Source organism: Rhinatrema bivittatum, chromosome 2, assembly GCF_901001135.1.
Source record: "Rhinatrema bivittatum chromosome 2, aRhiBiv1.1, whole genome shotgun sequence".
NCBI lineage: Eukaryota > Metazoa > Chordata > Amphibia > Gymnophiona > Rhinatrematidae > Rhinatrema > Rhinatrema bivittatum.
In genome coordinates this window covers 343,419,143-343,439,500 of record NC_042616.1, presented here as the reverse complement: position 1 = coordinate 343,439,500, position 20,358 = coordinate 343,419,143, and the positions used below count along the sequence as shown (strand labels likewise).

The window sequence follows — 20,358 nt, the reverse complement described above, 5'->3', positions numbered from 1 at the left end:
AGAAACTAGCGCCTACCTTTGGGTATGTGCTAATTTCTTAAAGTAAAATGTGCGGCTTGGCTGCACATTTTACTTTCTGTATTGCACGGGCATACCTAATAGGGCCATCAACATGCATTTGCATGTTGAGGGCGCTATTAGGTGCCGCGGGTTGGACACGCGCTTTCCGCCCCTTACTGAATAAGGGGTAAGGGAAAACGGGCATCCATGGCCTGTGTGAGAAGGAAGTAGTTACTTTAACAACGAAAGTTCAGTTAATACAAAACTCAGAAAATGTGTTTATTAGAGAAAGTCTAGTAATGCATAAAGAGATTGAATATATTGAAAACCTGTATAGGATAAAAAATCTTAGAATTATTAATTTTCCTCAAACGCATTTGTTATCACCTTTAGAGATGTTCAAGAAATTCTTGAAAGAAGTATTGTTATATGAAGAAAAAGATATTCCTAATGTGTCAAAAATATATTATTTTCCTAGAAAGATAGTTAAAATATGGAAGAACAAAGAATGAAGCTGCTTCTCCTAGTATGGGTATTTCGACCTTCTTGGAAGAATCTGTCAGTGTGATAAATAATAGGGCAACCCTCTTTGTTTCATTTATGGCTGAGCAGGGCAAGGATATATTATTCAAAATTTTTTTTTAGAAATAAAGAAGTTTTATTTTGTGGTCATAAAGTCCAAATATTCCTGGATGTGGCACGAGATACCCAAGCAAGGAGGAAGTTTTTCTTATCTTTAAAAAGTCGAGTGTTAGCACTTGGGGCAACATTCTTCTTAAAGTTTCCATGTTTGTGTTATGTGACCTATCAAGGGAAAAAATTTGGATTTACTGACCCTACTCATTTGGAAACATTTTTGATTGATAAAAATCCAGTTCAGATATCAGAGAGCGACGTCCATTAAAAATTGAAATAACTTTCTCTCTCCAATAATGCCCCAATAATGCCCATTAGTTAAAATAGGGCATTATATTGTTAATTATTTATATATATATATATATATATATATATATATATATATATATATATATATATATATATATGATAATTATCCATATATATTTCTTTTTTTCCCCCATATTATGGGCTTTGTGCTACAAATAAAAATGATTATATTGATTGAATTTTGTAAAAATTTATTTGATTGTAACACATTTTTCTTATGTTTCGATGATGTTAATTCATTGAAGAAAATAATAAAATTTAAATTACAAAAAAAAAGGAAGTGAACCATGGTACTCTGTATTTATAGGAGGGCTTTATCTCTAACTATAGGGCAACAGATATTAGCTAGGTCATTGGTAATTGAATTCCATGATGCAACAGCGGAATCAGTATCAGTCTGATCCAGACTTTTTTTTAGAGCTTCTGGTAAAAGTTCTATTAAATCATCTCTCTGACAGGGCTTTCTATATTCAATCATTATTTTATGCGTTGGTGACTTACATTTTGGTTTATTTAAGGTGAGATGTGTAGTGATCAATCTATGGTCTGACCAAGGGACAGGTAAGCATGTAGGTTGGTCTACGCTTTCAAAAAAGGAGTTAACAAAGATTAGGTCCAGGGTGTGACTTGCTTTATGGGTTGGATGTTCCACAATTTGTCTGAAGCCTATAGCATGCATGGTGATTAGGAGGGTTTCGCAACTGGAAGACAGGGGTGAGGCATCAACATGCAAATTAAAGTCACCCAGAATAATAGCGGGAAGATCCTAGTCTATATTGTCTATAATAAATTCAATTAGGGGCAAGGTCTTATGCTCCAGGAGACCTGGAGGGGCATATAATAAGCAAATTTGTAAGTATTTAGATTTAAGAAAATGAATCTCATAGTGTGGGGCAGTATTTATGGTTTGGAGCATTAGATTGTATTCTTTTTTAACCATGAGCAATAGACCCCCACCCCTTCTATTGGTTCTGGGTATGGGAAAAAAAGTAGTCGTAAAGGCTTTTTAGTAGTTGATTAATCAGTACACTGTCCGAGCTTTTAAACCAAGTCTCTGTTATTCCTCAAATGTCCGGTTTATTGTCTAACAGGAGATCAGTGAAGGCAGGCAGCTTTTTTTTTTTTTTTTTACTAGTGACTGAGCATTGATTAATGTCAATGAAAGTACCGATAGTCTTATAATCTGTGAATTGGTGGCTATTGGTATGGGAATGAGCATTCTTGATCTATTGGCTGTTTTCCATTGTAGGTTCTTGGGTTTTAGTATATTTTGACTTATAATGGTGTTGATATGTTTATTTTCCATGATATTTACTCACAGTTTGTTATTCACAGTATTGTAGGATCCGGATATGTAAATCCCAGTCCTTATTAAACAGAAGGTGGAAATATGCTGATTTGTTATCAGGGTATTCTTCGTGATAGGTGCAGCACAAAGGGGCAAATCTAAATTTCTCCTTTATGGTTGGTTTTGTCACTGGAACTCTTGATGGGTTAATTTCCTTTTATGTTTTTCTTTCTCACTTTCCATTGCTTCTTTGTGCAGATATGGACTTTGGTGGTTGGCTATGTGCTGGCTGTTCTATTCAAGTGGAATGCAAGCACTCAACGCTTCTTGCGGGCTGTCTCCATTCCTGTCTGGATAATACTGCTCTTCCATTTAGGTGAGTGGTTTTGTCTTTTGTTGTTTAATGGGGTTTTTTGTTTTTTGTTTTTTTAATTTTCTGTTTATTACATCTTTTCCAATGATACAAAAGTATACATTTGAAAGGAAAACATTATTATGACATCAGATAATTCCAGACCCCAGGTCAGAGGTCCTAGGCATTTAAAAATTCATGTTTATGAGGCTATTGGCTATTACTCCCGATACAAAAAAAAATATGTGCCCAACGCGAATTTTTACTCTAAAAAAAAAAAATTAACACCTGCCCCGGAGCAGGCATTAATTCTTGAGAAGCCCCAAAAGTACAGAAAAGCAGAAAACACTGCTTTTGTATAGTTCCTCTGACTTAATATCATGGCACTATTAAGTCAGAGGAACCAAAAAAGAACGTAAAAAAAAAGTGCGCTGGCAGTCAGGTTAGGAAAACAGACGCTGGTAAAATTGAACATCCATTTTCCTAACCCACTGACAGCCACCTCTCTTGGGTGCCCGATGCCGAGGAGGCAGTAGGAACAGAACATTTTCTCTACACCTCCTTTTTACCATGGAAGTCCATTTAAATATTAAAATGGGCATCTGGGAGAGGTGGATCACCGCATGTTGAGTGTGGGAGCTGCTGGTATTACATCGGCCTGAATGAGCATTTGTGGTACGTAGCTTTTCAACTTTTCTTCCATGGTTTGATGCTCTTCCTAGTCACCTTTTCTGCTTTTTTGAGTTGACCGATTTTTGTCATTTTCACCTCCCATGTCTGGTATTGCTTTGGAGTGACATGCCAATTTCATTGGTCACCCCTTGCCACCCCCACTTTCTAGTTTAAATGCTTAATAATGTATGATCTCAATTTCTCGCTTAGCATCCTCTTTCCTGCTACAGACAAATGTAGGCCATCCTTACCATATAACCTTTTACTGCTCCATACAGAGCCCCAGCATCCAATGTATCCAAAACCACTTGCTTTACATCATTTTGAGCCATGTATTGAAGTTGTCTGTATGGCTTAGCATTTCCTTTCCCTTTCAGTGAACAGGTAACACTTCTGAAAAGGCAATAGTCTTCCCCAGATTCTGGAAATCTTTCTGTACTGTTTGCATGCTATTTCTATCAAAGTCATTGGTCCCCAGATGGATGGTATTAGTTTCTTTACTTTCTTCATTAATTGTCTTATCTATCTGGTTTGCACTTCTACCAGCTGAGGATCCTGGAAGGTATTTAACTATTTTGTTTCCCTTGAAATGAAATTCCAAAATAGTGCCTCTGAGTGTCTCCTAGCACAAGAATCTTTTGTACCGCTATGATTTGAAAGAGTGGGTGTGTCTGTCACAGATCTTGTTCTACCAGAGCCTACTGTAATACATTTGTTCCTAGGTTTTTGAATGCTGTCTAGAAGTGGGTATGGGAATCTGGGCTCTACAGTTAGGGAGAGTGGGGGTCTCTAGGTCACAAGCCTTATCCTACCACATCCCACTGTAAGCCACTTATTTCTAGGTTTCTCCTAGGACAAGCAGGAATGGTAGTCCTCACATGTGGATGACATCATCAGATGGAGCCTGGCACGGAAAAATTCTGTCAAAGTTTCTAGAACTTTGACTGTGCACACTGAGCATGCTTAGCATGCCACTATCCACGCATCCACGTGGGGTCCCTCTTCAGGCTCTTCCGCAGAGCTGTTGCCTCGTGGACGTGGAGCTCATGCTTTTTTTTTCTTTGGAAAATTTTTTTTTCAAGTCCATTTCTTGTCGTTCTTCCCATTCCGGGTCCCTCTATGCCTTCCCAGCCCTAGTTAGAAGCGTTGCGGTAAGTACAATGTTCTTTGTGGTCGATTACCAACAGTGCCATCTCCTGTTGGTATTTTCCATTGCTCCTCCAGTTTCTGCTGCTGCCCCCAGTGCCCCCGGACCATGTCCATCACAGACCCCCATGAGATCTGCATTTAGTGCCTGGGGGCCTCGCATGATGTTCGCGGCTGCTATTTTTGTGCTCAGATGACCCCCAAGCATAACCAAGCATGCCTGGACAAGATGGACAAACATTTTGGGACCAGGAAGTCCGAACCCTCGACATGGGTGTCAGCGCCTTGTGTTAAAGAGGACCCTGGAGGTACTGGTCCTGTCTTGTCCTCTCCTCTGCTGATTTTCCGGCTGGAAGTAGGTGCTGGGAATTGGCCTCTGTCTGTCTCTTCCCTCTCTAGGTCTGGATTGTCACCGTCGTCCTTGGCACCGGGGAAAGACTGGGCCAAGCATCAGGAGAAATTGTGGAAGCACAGTCATCAATCACCTTCCTCCCATGGCTCTAAGCTTGGTAAGGCGTCAGCATCGATTGCAACGCCACTGAAGCGGCCCCGTGCTGACAAGGCAGACCCCACTGATATCTGTGCTGGGAACCAGGTTATGCCGCCACCTCCTTATGCTGTGCTGTCATCAATAGGATTCGAGGAGGAGTTGGAGCGCAGAGTGCAGTCGTCGGTGGGACGAGTCCTACAGGCATCAAGCTGTCGGCCCCCTGGGGCCTCCGCCACCACTGGAGCCTGCACCGTCTATGCTGGCACCATTGCTGGAGTGTTGCTCTGTGCACTGCCGAAGCAACCTGTGCCAATGCCTCAGGAGCCCTCACTGCTGTGTGGGGCACTGTTGAGGCCATGATTGGAGACCATCCCCATCGCAGATTCCTCTGAGGGAAGGGCCTCTGGCTCCGGCGGTGTGTCCCCCTGACCAGTTCTGCGGCCGCTGAGCCTTCAGTTACTGGGTCCTTCGCTGTCGATACCCCTGGTACTGACGGTGCTCCCGGCGTCCTGACCTAGGACCATTCCTCATGCTCCCTCACTGATGTTTATTTATTTATTTGCAATTTTTGTATACCGACATTCGTTAGGCAAACATCACATCGGTTTCCATGTAACATAAAACTGGCCAACATGGCTTTACAATGAAACTGATAATGGAACTGGGTGGAGGTAAGGTGGGGGAAAACAAAAGGGAATTACTGAACGAAAAGTATATAAGCTATAAACATGATGATATATAAGCAATAAAAATTATATACAAAGGATTATTTACAAGTAAATTGTTTACAATGAATGAGTTTAGGGTTAGGGGGGAGCAGAGGGGGGCAGTGGAGGGGTTTGGGGAGCGAGACCGATGCTCCTTACGATCCATGGGAAGATGAGCCTTCCGTCTTTTCCTCACTGAGGAACTACTTTCTGAGCCCTCCCCTCCAGAGGAGAGATGCTACTCCCCTCCAGAGGACCTGAGATTCGCAGGCTTTGTTATGAGCAATGGCGGAGTCTGTCCTCTTCCAGCGCCTGACTGAGGAAGACTAGGCACAAGATGCTGGAGATCCTACAGTTCATGGACACTCCTAAGGAGATGGTTGCAGTCCCGGTCCATGATATCTTTAAGGACTTGATTGTCTGCCTCTGGGAGCATCCAATCTTGGTACCCCCAGTAAACAGGAAGACCGATGCGGTATACCTAGTACAACCAACTACCGGATTTGAGAGGCATCATCTCTCCCATCAGTCTGTGGTGATGGAGTCAGCCCTTAAGAAAGTGAAGAGGTCTCGCACCCATGCCTCCTCTGCTCCGCCAGGCTGTGAGCACAGGGCCCTAAATGCCCTGGGCCGCAAGGCCTTCCAGGGATCTATATTGGCGGCCCCCGTTGCCTGCTACCAGTTATATATAAGCCAATATTCCAGAAACCTCTGGAAGCACATTCAGGAATTGGTAGCCTGCCTCTCTGAACAACTCCAGAAAGATTTCCTGAAGGTTGTGTAGCAGTGATTGGAATGTGACAAACAAGGTTAGATCCACATATGATATCTTGTCAAAGGCATCTTCAGGCAGGGAGTGCTGCAGTTCTTGCAAGCCACCATTCGGATCTTGGAGATGTTGGGGTTTCTAATCAATTTCCCCAAGTCTCAACTGGTCCTATCCCCGCACTTGAACTTTATAGGTGCCAGGTTTGATATAACTCAGACTCGGGCATTTTTCCCAGGGATCGGGCAATCAGCTTGGCATCTTTGGTGGGAGCAATTTCGCAGAGCTGCTAGATCTCTGCGCACAGCATGTTACATTTGCTAGGACACATGGCCACGACTGTCTATGTCACTCCCTTTGCTTGCCTTCACATGTGCAGAGCACAGTGGACCCTACACTCTGTGGCACCAGGCCACTTAGGACCTTTGGGCACACATTTGAGTCACTCCACCGCTTCAGGACTCCATCGTGGTGGATGTCTCTTCCCACCTAGTGGTTGGGGTCCCATTCCAGGCTTCTCCTACTCACCACGGATGCATCCCACCTGTGTTGGGAGGCATGAGGGAGATCTTCGCACGCAGGGTCACTGGTCAGCTCAGGAGGAGGGATACTAGATCAACTTCCTAGAGCTGCGGGTGGTCCAATGTGCTCTTTCGGCGTTTTGGGATCTTTTGGCCAGCAAGGTCATGCTCGTCCAGACCGGTAGTCAGGTAGCCATGTGGTACCTCAACAAGCAGGGAGGCTGTCCAGATCTGGTCATGGGCTCTATCCAGAACATCCTTTGAGCCAGGTACCTGCCGGGACAGGCAAATGCGCTGGCAGACAGCCTAAGTCATTCCTTCCGGTCGCACGAGTGGTCCCTGTAACCAGGAGGTAGCGGACCGGATCTTCCGTCTTTTGGGGACTCCTGATGTGGACCTCTTTGCTTCCTCTTGCAACCGGAAAGTAGGCCAGTTTTGCTCCCTAGCTGGGGGAATGGCAGAACGGTGTCGGACACCATTGCCCACCACTGGGGCATCTTGTATGCCTATCCCCCGCTCCTCCTTAGGTACTCCTAAGCAGGTATGGGCTCATTCCATGAGGGTTCAGGCTACTTCATGGGCAGAGTTGCAATTGGTCTCCCCTTTGGAGATCCGTAAAGCAGTAACTTGGTCTTCCTTGCATACCTTCTCCAAGAATTACTGTCAGGATGTCAGGGAAGCTTCAGTTAAATTGGCAGTGTTGTGTGAGGCTCAGGCAGTGTTTTACCCTATTAGGGAGTAGCTTGAGTACATCCCCCTTTGTCTGGACTGTTCTGACTGGATGAAAAGGAAGGTGAAATTACTTCTTACCTGATAATTTTCTTGAATACAGTCAGACCAGTCCAGGATCCTTTCTATGCTTCTGGTATCCTCACTGCCTTCCTGCCTTTTTTGGCATTGCAGATGATGTATTTTTCAGGCATATGAGTGGAGTTGGAAGCTTCATGGATGTATACACTTCGCTGCTGGTGAGTATTTTCTTATTGTACTGTTGTAAATGCTGCCGCCTCATTCTTGTGGAAGCCCACTGGTTAAAAAAAAAAAAAAAAAGTGCAGAGAACCAATTATATGGTTTAATTGTTGACTGTATTAAAGTTGTCCACAGTTAGCTTGTTACAGAAATAATCTCGGGCTAGTGTCAGCATGAAGGTATATAAGGAGTGACAGTGAGCCTGTTATCTCTATCTCCATCTCTTGATTGGCATGCCTAACCCGTTCATCTAGATTGTTCCGAGTATATTCAAGGAAAAGAAATTATCAGACAAGACACAATTTCTCCTTTTATTTTTATTTTCTGGAGAGGAGAGTATGGTGTTCTTGTAACTTTGCATACCCAGCTCCACACTCTTCCCTTATTTCAGCCTAGCAGAAGAGCTGGAGGGAAACTACTGGTACAGCAATCTGGGACCCCACTCTCAACCAAAATATGCAGTGCTATTGGGTTTGGGACCAAGAAGCTCAGAAATAAATAGCAGGAAATAGGAACTCTTTTATAAAGGTACCTGAAATTTGACAAATCTTTTTATATTTGTTTTGCTGGTTCTGCTTTTTATTTCCTCTGTGGTCTCTGCTGCCTGACACTGTACAGCATGCCCAGGCAATGCAGGGGGAACTTTCAGCTTGGCAGTAGTGAGATGTCTTCTCTGAAGTGTCACTGTTTGGCTAACAGGGGCTTCCACAGTAGCAACAGCAACTAACTTTCTTCCTCAGGTGTGAGTGCACCATTTCTGCTTTTGTTCTGCCCAATGGATGAAGGGTCTGAAAGGGAATCCCCTGCATAGCAAGGTTATGGCTTGAGCCAGGGGACCAGCCCAACAAATCCATATTTTTTATCATAGATTGGAAACTGTAGGATAAATTTGATAATAGGTATGTGGCTAGTCATGCCTTTTTTTTTCTTATTTGAGAACTTTTCTTCTGCTAAAGACAGAGTAAATAAAAGGAACAATGTAAAATGTTTGGTTTTAATTCATATGACATGAGAGCCTTGATGCCTTTAAAAACCTTATGTAGCAGCCTATCTTTAATCAATTACATCTGTTCAATCACAAAAGCTGCATTCAATTAGCATTATGGTTATAATTAGCAGAAAAGTCAGAAAATTATTAAGTTGGCTGTGATAGCTATAGCTTTAGGACCCCTCTGCATTGTAATGGCTTTATAAATGACATCTTAGGTAACAACCGGAAGCCTTTTTGAGCTAAGGTACCCTACATTGTCAATCATTTATAATTACTAGGCTGGATAATGCCAAAGCTGCCATGATACTATTCTTTCTTAGTTGATTGTTATATCTCTTGAATGCTAGTATAAAGTGTCTGCTTGAGCATTCATGCAATACTTTTACTAGTTCTGATCTAAGGAGTGCCTGAGAATTTTAAACATTGTTTTATTGGAATGATTCTTTTGTAGAATATAAGACATATATCCTGAAATGCTTTGTATATGTTTTCAGCATCAGTGACTGGCTCTTGGAGGATCCCAGTTTTCTTGGTTATAGTCTTTCTGATGACAGTGGGTGTGCTCTATGAAAATCTAAATGGTGATGAGACGTCAGGTAAGAAATATGTTGCCCTTCAGCATGAATTAAACCATGAGTAAAATAAATACCATACAACAGGAATGTAGAAAGCTGCAAATTAAGTTTTTATTGTGGATAGCCCAAAAAAAAAAACTTAATTAGATTAATTTTCATACTGTGACTATAGTTGATTTACGTGTTTTGATTATCTTGAAAAGCAGACCTGTCAAACTTTTGTCCTCGAGGGCCACAGACATCTCTGCCATCTGGTATCTTAGGTGTATCATATGCAGTGCAGTTGTACATATGCAGTTCAGATATACAGGATGAACAGTGTTTGTCTAATATAAAACTCAGTAACTACGATTTGGAATTATTACATAAATAATTTAAAAAATGCATTCTTTTACGCATAGTATTAATGCATTTAACAAGGAACAAATAAAAAGCCTGAACACTCCAAAAATAAAAACATGCTATGTATTTTAGATTTATATTCCTCCCGCCTTCAAAAGTGAGCTCAGAGCAGTTCACAGATAGTAATAAAAATTCAGTATAATATATCAAAATATTGAAAAATATCAACAAATGTAAAATATTTTATTAAATACCCATTGCCCACCATTTCAATTCATAGATTGGTCTGTTGTATACTTGTTGCCCTTTTCTCTCTTGTTGCCCAAGAGAGAAAAGGGAAAGATAATGGGGACAATATGGTGCCAAAATAATCTGTCCCAAGTGCTTCTAAAGTGACAGTTTACAAATCTGTACCAATATTGTTGATTTAACACCACTGTAACATACTTTAAATTTATTGTAATCTGCTTTGAGGCCATTCATGGTAAAAAGCAGACTATCAAATGCCAATTAATATCAGTGAGTTAGTGTGTCAAATCAGAGAAATATATAAGTAAACCAAAGCATACTGTTTTTTTTGTTTACTACTACTACTACTACACCCCATTTCTTTTTATAGCATCTAGTCAGATGAATCCAGAACCAGTGGGTTATGCACCTCCACCAGCAGATGGAGACAGAGCAAAGCTGACAACACAGTATATAATACTCCTGAGTGACATCAGCCTGCCAGTATTCTCCGTCTCTAGCAGATGGTGGACGTGCATCTTGAGGAGATCTCGGTCTTCCACACTGCAGGAAAAAATTATGTGAGAACAGGCTTTCTCAGCAGGGAGAGTCTGGATCCAGGAGAATGGGTATTGTCGGACGAAGCAATTCAGCTGATAGTTTGCCACTTTGCTTTGAGCGAGAAAGTTCTCCACTTCCTTAGGCTTTGTGCGGATCTGGCGAGTGTTTGAGGTGTTCTTCCTTGTTCGGTTAAGATCCTGCTCATTTTGAAATTTTTGCAGGATGGATTGAATAAGGGGTTGCCTTAAAGAATTAAGTGCAAGTAGTGGCTCTTACCTGTTTCAGGGCTCAAGTGAGTGTCATTTGTCAGCTCATCCAGATGTGTCCCCGTTTCTTGGAAGGAGTGAAACATTTTCGTTCTCCATTACAGTTACCGGTGCCTTTGCAGAGTCTTAATCTGTTTTTGGATTTCTTAGTGGGCCCTACGTTTAGACAAATGCATAACTTTTCCTCGTGGTTATTGAACTTGAAAACTGTTTCTTGTAGCAATTTGTTCTGCGCATCAAATTTCCGAGCTGCAGGCCTTGCCGGGAGCTGTTCCTCCAAGTGACTCCAGGGGCGATACAGCTGCATATTCCTTCTTTTTTGCCAAAAGTGGTATCAGATTTTCACTTGAATCAGTTCATTTCCCTGCAATCTCTGGATAAGAAAAGAGATGCGGAGGAAAATCGCCTGTTGCGACCCTTGGATGTCAAGAGACATTGTGAGGTATCTGGAGTTCCCTGTACGTACCCGGATCAGTCCAGACCATGGGTTAAGCCCCCGTTCCAGCAGGTGGAGACAGACCAAAGTTCTAAGGGCATCCCATATAAGGACAGAACCCACCCTGGAACCCTCAGTATTTGTATGTCTCCAGCAGGTGGAACAGCTCACCCTTTGGTTCCCTGTTTTGCTTGCCCTCTGTGTTTCTTTCCTTTCCTTTCTCTGGGGCAAGCTCACGCAAGTACTCTTTAATTTACTTCTTAATTTTAAAAATGAAAAAAAAGAGATTTTTTCTCTCTGACTGTGTCAGGGCAGACAGTTCTGTCTCCCTCGCTCTTGGGGTTCCATTTCTGTCAGCCTAGGTTCCCTTCCCGGTGACCTAGTGTGGATGATACTGGTGGTGCCAGTCCCTCTCCCCATGTTTGTATCTGCTGCCGTGACCCGAGATGCCCATGCCTCGGTGGAGCTTCAGGGAGGATTATCCTACCCCTGCCTCTGTGAATGCTGTGAATTATTTATGTGAATAAAACTGTTTTTGTTTTCCCAATGTTTCACAGAATATATTTTTTACTTGTCAAATTTTTTGGTCTTTATTTAAAAAAAATAAATAAATAAAAAAAGGCAGCAGTTTTATTTTGTGAGGAGGGAGCAGGGTTCAATCTCCCGCCCAGCTCCTCAGGGGCTCCCAGCTCAGCTGTTTTCAATTAGATTTGCAGCTGCTTTCCTGCTCCATGCCACGGCCACCTTTTTGTTTAGCTTGTGGAGAGTCTGCCTCCCGACTCTCCCGCGATGGGGTATTCTACAGGTGTATTTCGGGGGTGAAGGCTCCTCTTCTGAACGGCCAAATTTTAGACCTCTGGGAAGGGCTCCCCGACGTGTTTCTAATCCTTTTCCAGTCCTGGGAACGCGCGTCAGCGGCGGCCATTTTGGGTGTTTCTGATGAAACACTTCCTGCTTCTCCGGGGGCTGGGGATCCAATTCCCCCCCCCCCCCCCCTTGATTTGAGCCCGGTTCGCTCTCGTGGGGGGGGGGTGTGGCCCGGACCCGTTTTGCCTCGGATTTTGTCATTTTAATGCATGAATCTTACTTGGCCAGCTTACAGAGGGAGGTGGACCCCCCCCAATTGTTCCCCTTCTTCCGAAACCTGCTCCTTTTCCTGTGCCGTCCCCTGATGTTCCGGACCCTCAGGGCCCGGTTAGGGTTCATGTGGTCCCGAGTGCTCCCCCCCCCCCCCAGCCTCCTTCAGACCCGCTTGACATAGGGGACGATGATACCACGGCTCAAGGCCCCCCGCTAGAGGGCGACGATCCCCGTGTCCTGCGCTTATTTCTGCTGGAGAAACTGGAGCCTCTTATTCCTTTCGTTCTCCAGGAACTGGGAATTGAAGCCCCACCAGATGATTCTGTGGCAGCAGCGATGACACCAAACGTGGACCCGGTCCTGGCGGGACTCAGGGCGTTACCGCGTACTTCTCCGTTTCATCCAATGCACCGTTTGCTTCTCCGGGAATGGGAGTCCCCCAGAGACGAGGCTTCGAGTTGGTAGGGCTATGGATAAGCTATACCCGCTCCCTGAGGACTGCCTGGACATGTTAAAGATTCCTAAGGTAGATTCTTCTGTCACCGCGGTGACGAAACATACCACCATTCCTGTGGTGGGCGCTACAGCATTACGGGATATGCAGGACCGTAAGCTTGAATTTTATTTGAAACGCATCTTTGAAGTTTTGGCTCTCGGAATCCGGGCAACTATTTGCAACAGTCTCATGCAGCGGGCAAACCTTAGGTGGATGCAACAGTTACTCAGCACCCAGGACCTCCCGTCTGCAGAGGCTGAGCAAGCTGAACACTTGGAGGGTGTGCTGTAGCCTATGGTGCGGATGCCCTCTATGACTTGCTTCGTGTCCAGGCAAAGGCTTTGGTTTCTGCGGTCTTGACCAGACGTCTTCTCTGGCTACGTAATTGGTCTGCTGATGCTTCTTCAAAAGCTCAGTTGGGCAATCTTCCTTTCAAGGACAAGTTGCTTTTTGATGAGGACCTGGAGCAGCTTATTAAATCCTTGGGTGAGAACAAGGTCTACAAGTGCCAGAGGACTGTCTCAAACAGTCTAAGTCTTTCTTTCTGACTCGCACTCGCTTTAGGGGAAATCGCCGTTACGGCACCAGGGCTCGTGGCTCCTTCCCCAGGGGTGGTGTCTCCAGGTCCCAGTCTTGGTTTCCATTCCTTTTGCGGCCGTCGAGGCTTCCGGGATGGCCATCAGCAACACACGACCACTAAGTCAGCTCCCCAATGAGATTCGGCTGGTCCATTCCTCCGAGCGAAACTTAGGTGGGTGTCTTTCTCTGTTTCTCGAGGAGTGGGCCAAAATCACATCCGATCACTGGGTCCTCGAGGTGATAGAACACGGCTACGCGTTAGAGTTTTCCAGGGACCTGCCGGATCTATATATTGTGTCCCCTTGCGGCCGTTCCAAGCGACCTGCGGTCTGTCACACCCTGTTGAGACTTCAGGATTTGGGGGCGATCCTTCCGGTACCGGTGCAAGAACAGTGCGCCGGCCAGTATTCAATTTACTTCATTGTTCCCAAAAAGGACGATTCCTTCCGCCCCATCCTGGATCTCAAAAGCGTCAATCGGGCCCTCAAGGTTCCCTGTTATAAGATGGAAACCCTGCGCGCCGTGATTGCGGCGGTCCGTCCCAGCGAGTTCCTCGCCTCCCTCGATCTGACAGAAGCTTATTCTCACATCCCTATCTGTCGGGAACATCAAAGATTCCTTCGCTTTCAGATCCTAGACCAGCACTTCCAGTTCCGGGCCCTTCCCTTTGGTCTCGCCACTGCTCCCCGCACCTTCACCAAGATTATGGTAGTCGTTGCGGCAGTTCTCCGACGAGAAGGGATTTTAGTCCATCCTTATCTAGACGATTGGCTGGTAAGGGGCAAGTCCACTGCCCTCTGTGCGCAAGCGATAAACAGAGTTTTAGCCCTACTCACGTCTATCAGCTGGATAATCAACTACTCCAAAAGCAATCTTCGGCCCTCACAAGAGCTGGAATTCCTTGGTGCTCTTTTCAACACTCTGGTCGGGAAAGTTTTTTTCTTTCGGACTCGCGGACTCTCAACCTGATCGATCAGTTGAACACTTTTGTCTCTCTACCGCTTCTCACGGAGTGGGATTACCTGCAAGTTTTAGGGACCATGGCTTCCACGATCGATCTCATCCCCTGGGCGTTTGCTCATATGCGTCCTTTACAGAAAGCATTGTTATCCCGTTGGAAACCGATGTCCGAGCAGTACCAAGAGATTCTCCCTGTCTCTGACTCTACCATAGCCAATATACAATGGTGGTTCTCCCCGGCACATCTTCTTAAGGGGATGCCTCTTTTGGACTCCCTCTTGGGTCATTGTGATGACAGATGCCAGCCTCTCCGGTTGGGGGGCTGTCTACCAATCTCAAATGACTCAAGGTTTCTGGTCCCTCTCCCAATCTCTGTGGCACATCAATCGTCTAGAAGCCCGAGCGGTTCGCCTGGCTCTCAAATTTTTTCTTCCTCTGATTTGCCACAAAGCGGTCCGGGTGCTATCGGACAATTCCACCACGGTGGCTTACATAAATCGACAGGGCAGGACTCGAAGTCATCTAATGGCGCTAGAAACCAGCAAGCTCTTTCTCCGGGCAGAGAGGCACTTGGATCGCCTGGTGGCCTCCCACATAGCAGGCAAGGAGAATATTCAAGCCGACTTCCTCAGTCGACAACATCTCGATCACGGCGAGTGGGAGTTGTCAGATGAAGCGATGGACCTAATCGTGCACAGGTGTGGTCCCCCTCACCTGGACCTCATGGCGACACTATCCAACGCCAAGGCTCCCCGGTTCTTCAGCCGGTGGAGGGAGCATGGTTCGGAAGGGGTGGATGCGCTGGTTCTTCCCTGGCCCTCTGACGTTCCTCTCTACGTGTTTCCACCGTGGCAGTTAGTGGGGAAGGTTCTACGGAGAATAGAACTCCATTGCGGTCCGGTCATTCTTGTGGCCCCCGAATGGTCCCGACGGCTGTGGTTCGCGGATTTGGTGAATCTCACTGTGGACAGACCTCTTCGTCTCGGTCACCTATCCCATCTTCTGCGGCAGGGTCCTGTATTTTTCGACCAGGCGGATCGCTTCTGTCTAGCGGCATGGCTTTTGAATGGAGATGTTTGAGACGAAGAGGATATAAGGATGAAGTTATTGCCACACTCCTCAGGTCTCGTAAACAATCGACATCGCTTACCTATGTCCGGGTCTGGAAGGTTTTTGAAAACCTCTGTGAGGAGTTGGGTGTTTTGGCTCGTTCGCCTTCGGTTGCGGTTATTCTCACTTTTCTTCAGCGTGGTCTCTCCAAGGGTCTTTCGGTTAGCTCCCTGCGAGTTCAGGTTTCAGCTCTTGGTTCCCTCCTGGGCTCTATCGAAGGTCGGGCAGTCGCCTCTCATCCGGATGTTGTACGTTTTCTCAGGAGCGCTAAGCACCTGAAACCGCCTGTCTGGTCTATTTGTCCTTCGTGGAGTTTAAACTTGGTCCTTCGAGCTCTTTGTTCGGCAACGTCCGAGCCTCTCTGTCGAGCCACTCTCAAAGCTGTCTTCTTGGTCGCTATTTGCTCTGCCAGGAGGGTGTCTTGAGCTTCAAGCTCTATCCTGTAGAGACCCTTTCTTGCATTTTTCAGACTCTGGCGTCTCTCTCAAGACCGTACCTTCTTTCTTACCTAAGGTTGTTTCGTCTTTTCATGTTAACCAGTCCATGGAACTTCCTGCTTTTTCGCCAGAGGATATCGCGGCGTCTGGTAATAGTGATCTTCGCCGTCTCGATTTCAAATGAGTCTTATTGCATTATCTTGAGATCACTGATTTTCGGGTTTCCGATCATCTTTTTGTCCTGTGGAGTGGACCCAACAGGGGGAAGCAAGCTTCTAAGGCTACGATCGCTCTACATCTTCTTCAACCACAGCCTGACAATGTAGTCTCTCTTCAGCATACACCCCAGATACTATCACCTAAGACCTGCCAGCCCCCGGAACCTAAAGGCTTAGCTTGAGGGCAAAGGGGCTGGTAAAGGTGAAGCTCCAGATCAGTCTCTGAACCTTCTCTTCTGCCAGTTGGTGGTAAAGACCTACTGGACCTTCCCAGTAGGTTACGCCTACCTCACTCCAACACAAGGGTCCACAATCTTAACAGTCCAACTTGACTGGTATGTGATTTTTCCAACACAACCTTTGAATACCCATTAAAAAATTTGTCCGATCAGTCAGGGATATTTTTGACAAAGTTGTGCAAGTAATGGATAATATACTGGATCTTTTGAGTACTTTTTCCAAGTGACTGGAATTGGCCAGTCCACCCAGCAACTGAAGGAGGTGTGACCTAGTGGGCAGAGTAATGGGTTGAGAATTAGGGAAATTAAGGTTCATATCCCACTTCCCCCATTGACCCTTGAGCAAGTCACTATTTCTCTATTTGCCTCAGGTACTCCCTTAGACTGTAAACTCTTGGGGCATGGTCATATTGTACCTGAATTCTAATAATGCTATAAAGTACCTTGAGCATCATTGGAAACGTGAACTAATAATTCAAAAATTATTATACTGGTTAATGACTGAGAGAATGAGCCCATAGCAAAAATAATTGGGTGTCCAGGAGGAGAGGAGTTCAGTATGTGGATTTTATGCAATAGTATAATTGATTGCTTCTGAAGAGATCCTAATGGTGATGATTTCTCATTAATCCAGCTGTTTTGAAGCCCCATAGTGATTACATAATCAGCTTCTATTATTAGAATGGAGGATTCATAGAATATGCTTTTTTGTAGAACGATGTGTCGTCATGTTCTTGTGATTCAGAGCTATAGTCTCCTACTATCCCATATTTGTTTGCAGACTTCTATAACGATCTTATCACTAGATTGAATGTCAGTCATTGAAAGATTTTCTCATTTACATTGTGATACCTAATAATAATTCTCTTACCAATATGAAAAGTAGCCAATGAGCCCATGGGTAGGGGTGGTTTTAAAGCCATTCTTTGTGTCACAGTTTTGCCTTCTGTGCAGCTTCACCGTGTCCTGATTCTATCTGCTATGATGCTTCCTCACCAGCAGAGGCTTCCAGTGAGCTCTGCTTCCAGCTATCTGAGCGACCTTCTCACTGACCATGTGACTCAGCAGTTCCTACACTACTTGAGCCAGCCTTTCCTGTTTATTGTTACCTCTTGGAGTCAACTCGACTCCTTGACCTGGCAACCTTCTCACTATCCTGTTCTGCCTTGCCTTGCGGCCTGCCCAGGCCTCCTGCCTTGCCTTGCGGCCTGCCCAGGCCTCTTGCAATTCTCTTTGGCCTCTTGGGCCTCCTTGCCTTGCTCTGTCGCCCCCTGGGCCTCTGCCTTATCTTACAGCTTCCGGGCCTGTTAGATTTTCATATTCAACCATGTGCCCTGTTGGGCTTCCCTGTTCATTGTCGCATGTTCTGTTTAGTCCTGTCCTGTCCTGAACTTGTCCAGTCTGTGTTCTGTCTTGCGCCACCCTATCTAGTTCCTTATTTGTTTCCCTGTCCTTGTCCCTGACTCAGCTCTCACCCTGTATCTAGTCCCCAGTCAGAATTGTCATTTAACCTATTGTGACTCTAGCTCCTGTCATGCCCTCAGTATCAGTTCAGCCTCTAGTTTTGTTTGAATCCAGCTCCTGCCAAGCCCTAATCCATCTTCCAGCTATGACCAGCCATAATGTTTGCCAGGAGACAAGCCATACCAGTCTCTAAACACAAGGGCTCAACCTGCGAGGGAGGGAGTTTGATAGGAAGAAGACCAGCTCTAGTCCAGCCCTGCAGTCCTGTACCCTCCTGTGGGGGGTGTATTCCATGACACTTAGTGATTTTTGGCATTTAAATTTGCATCCTCTATATCATCTGGTCATTGATATTACTGGAAAACAATTTAGATGCTGTTTTCTGTATAGCTCATCTTAAATAATGTTCTCCCTATGAAGGTGCAACATTGGCTGTTCTGATGGTATAGAGACTTTCCCTTTATTTAGGAGAATCATAAGAACATAAGACTAAGGGTCAGACCAAGGGTCCATCAAGCCCAGTATCCTCTTTCCAACACTAGCCAATCCAGGTCACAAGTACCTGGCAAGTACCCAAACATTAAATAAATCACAAGCTACTATTGCTTATTAATTACCGGCATAGCAGTTTATGAATTTATTCTCTAGGAACTTATCAAACCTTTTTAACCCAGTTACCCTGACTGCTGTAACCACATCCTTGAAATGAATTCCAGAGTTTAACTATGCGCTGAGTGAAAAAGAATTTTCTTCGATTTGTTTTTTAAATGAGCTACTTGCTAACGTCATGGAGTGCCTCCTGGTCCTTCTATTATCTGAGAAAGTAAATAACTGATTTACATTAACTTGTTCATGTCCTTTCATGATTTTGAAGACTTCTATCATATCTCCCCTCAGTCGTCTCTTCTCCAAACTGAACAGCCCTAACTTCTTTAGTCTTTCCTCATAGGGCAGCCATTCCATGCCCCTTACCGTTTGGTCGACCTTCTTTGCACTTTCTCCAGTGCAGTTATATTCTTTTTGAGTTATGGTGACCAGAACTGTACACAGTATTCAAGGTATGGTCTCACCATGGAGAGATACAGAGGCATTATGACATTTTCCGTTTTATTAACCATTCCCTTCCTAATAATACCTAACATTCTGTTGCTTTTTTGGTCACCACAGCACACTGAGCCGATGATTTTAATGTATTACCCACTTTGATGTCTAGATCTCTTTCCTGGGTGGTAACTCCTAAGATAGACCCTAACATTGTGTAACTACAGCAAGGCTTATTTTGCCCTATATGCATCACTTTGCACTTGTCCAAGTTAAATTTCATCTGCCATTTGGAAGCCCAATCTTCCAGTCTCGCAGGATCCTCCTGCAATTCATCACAGTCCGCTTGAGATTTAACTACTCTGCATAATTTTGTCTCATCCATAAATTTGTCCACCTCACTCGTTGTACACCTTTCCAGATCATTTATAAATGTATTAAAAAGCACTGGTCCAAGTACAGATCCCTGAGGCACTCCACTGTTTTACCTTTTTCCACTGTGAAAACTGACCATTTAATCCTACACTTTGTTTCCTGATTTTAACCAACTTGCAAGCCACAAAAGGACATCACCTCTTATCCCATGACTTTTTAGTTTTCCTAGAAGCCTCTCATGTGGGACTTTGTTGAATGCCTTTTGGAAATCCAAATACACCATATCTACCGGTTCACCTTTGTCCACTTGTTTATTCACCCCTTCAAAAAAAAAAAAAGTAGGAAGTTTGTGAGGGGAGATTTCCCTTGGGTAAATCCATGCTGGCTGTGTCCCATCAAACCATGTCTATTTAATTGTTTTGTGATTTTATTCTTTATAACAGTTTCCATGATTTTTCCCAGCATTGAAGTAAGGCTCACCGGTCTGTAGTTTCCTGAATCACCCCTGGATCCCTTTTTACATATCGGGGTTACATTGGCAATCTTCAGGTCCATTGGATGAGTTTAATGATAGGTTACACATTTTTATTAATAGGTCTGAAAATTCATTTCTCAGTTCTTTAAGAACTCTGGGGTGTATATCATTCGGTTCAGGTGATTTACTACTCTTCAGTTTGTCAATCAGGCCTACCACATCTTACAGGTTTACCATGATTTGGTTCAGTTGATCAGAATCATTACCCATGAAAACCTTCTCGGAACGGGTATCTCTCCAAAATCCTCTTCAGTAAACACTGAAGCAAAGAAATTGTTTAATTTTTCTGCAATGGCCTTATCTTCTCTAAGTGCCCCTTTAACCCCATGATCATCCAATGATCCAACTGACTCCCTTGCAGGCTTTCTGCTTCGGACATATTTTAAAACGTTTTTGAGTTTTTGCCTCTATGGCCAACTTCTTTTCAAATTTTCTCTTAGCCTGTCTTATCGATGTCTTCCATTTAACTTGCCAATGCTTATGCTTTATCCTATTTTCTTCTGATGGATCCTTCTAAATTTTGAATGAAGATATTTTGGCTAAAATAGCCTCTTTCACCTCACCTTTT

At 44.4% G+C, this 20,358-nt stretch overlaps 1 protein-coding gene across 1 annotated transcript in view; it reads left to right on the top strand.

The window, feature by feature from the left end:
• The window catches only part of TMEM245 (transmembrane protein 245), a 442,721-nt gene that overhangs the window by 21,449 nt on the left and 400,914 nt on the right, over positions 1–20,358 (top strand). The window contains 2 exon segments of the mRNA XM_029589853.1: positions 2,492–2,609; positions 9,343–9,444. Coding sequence (XP_029445713.1) covers positions 2,492–2,609; positions 9,343–9,444 — 220 coding nt within the window.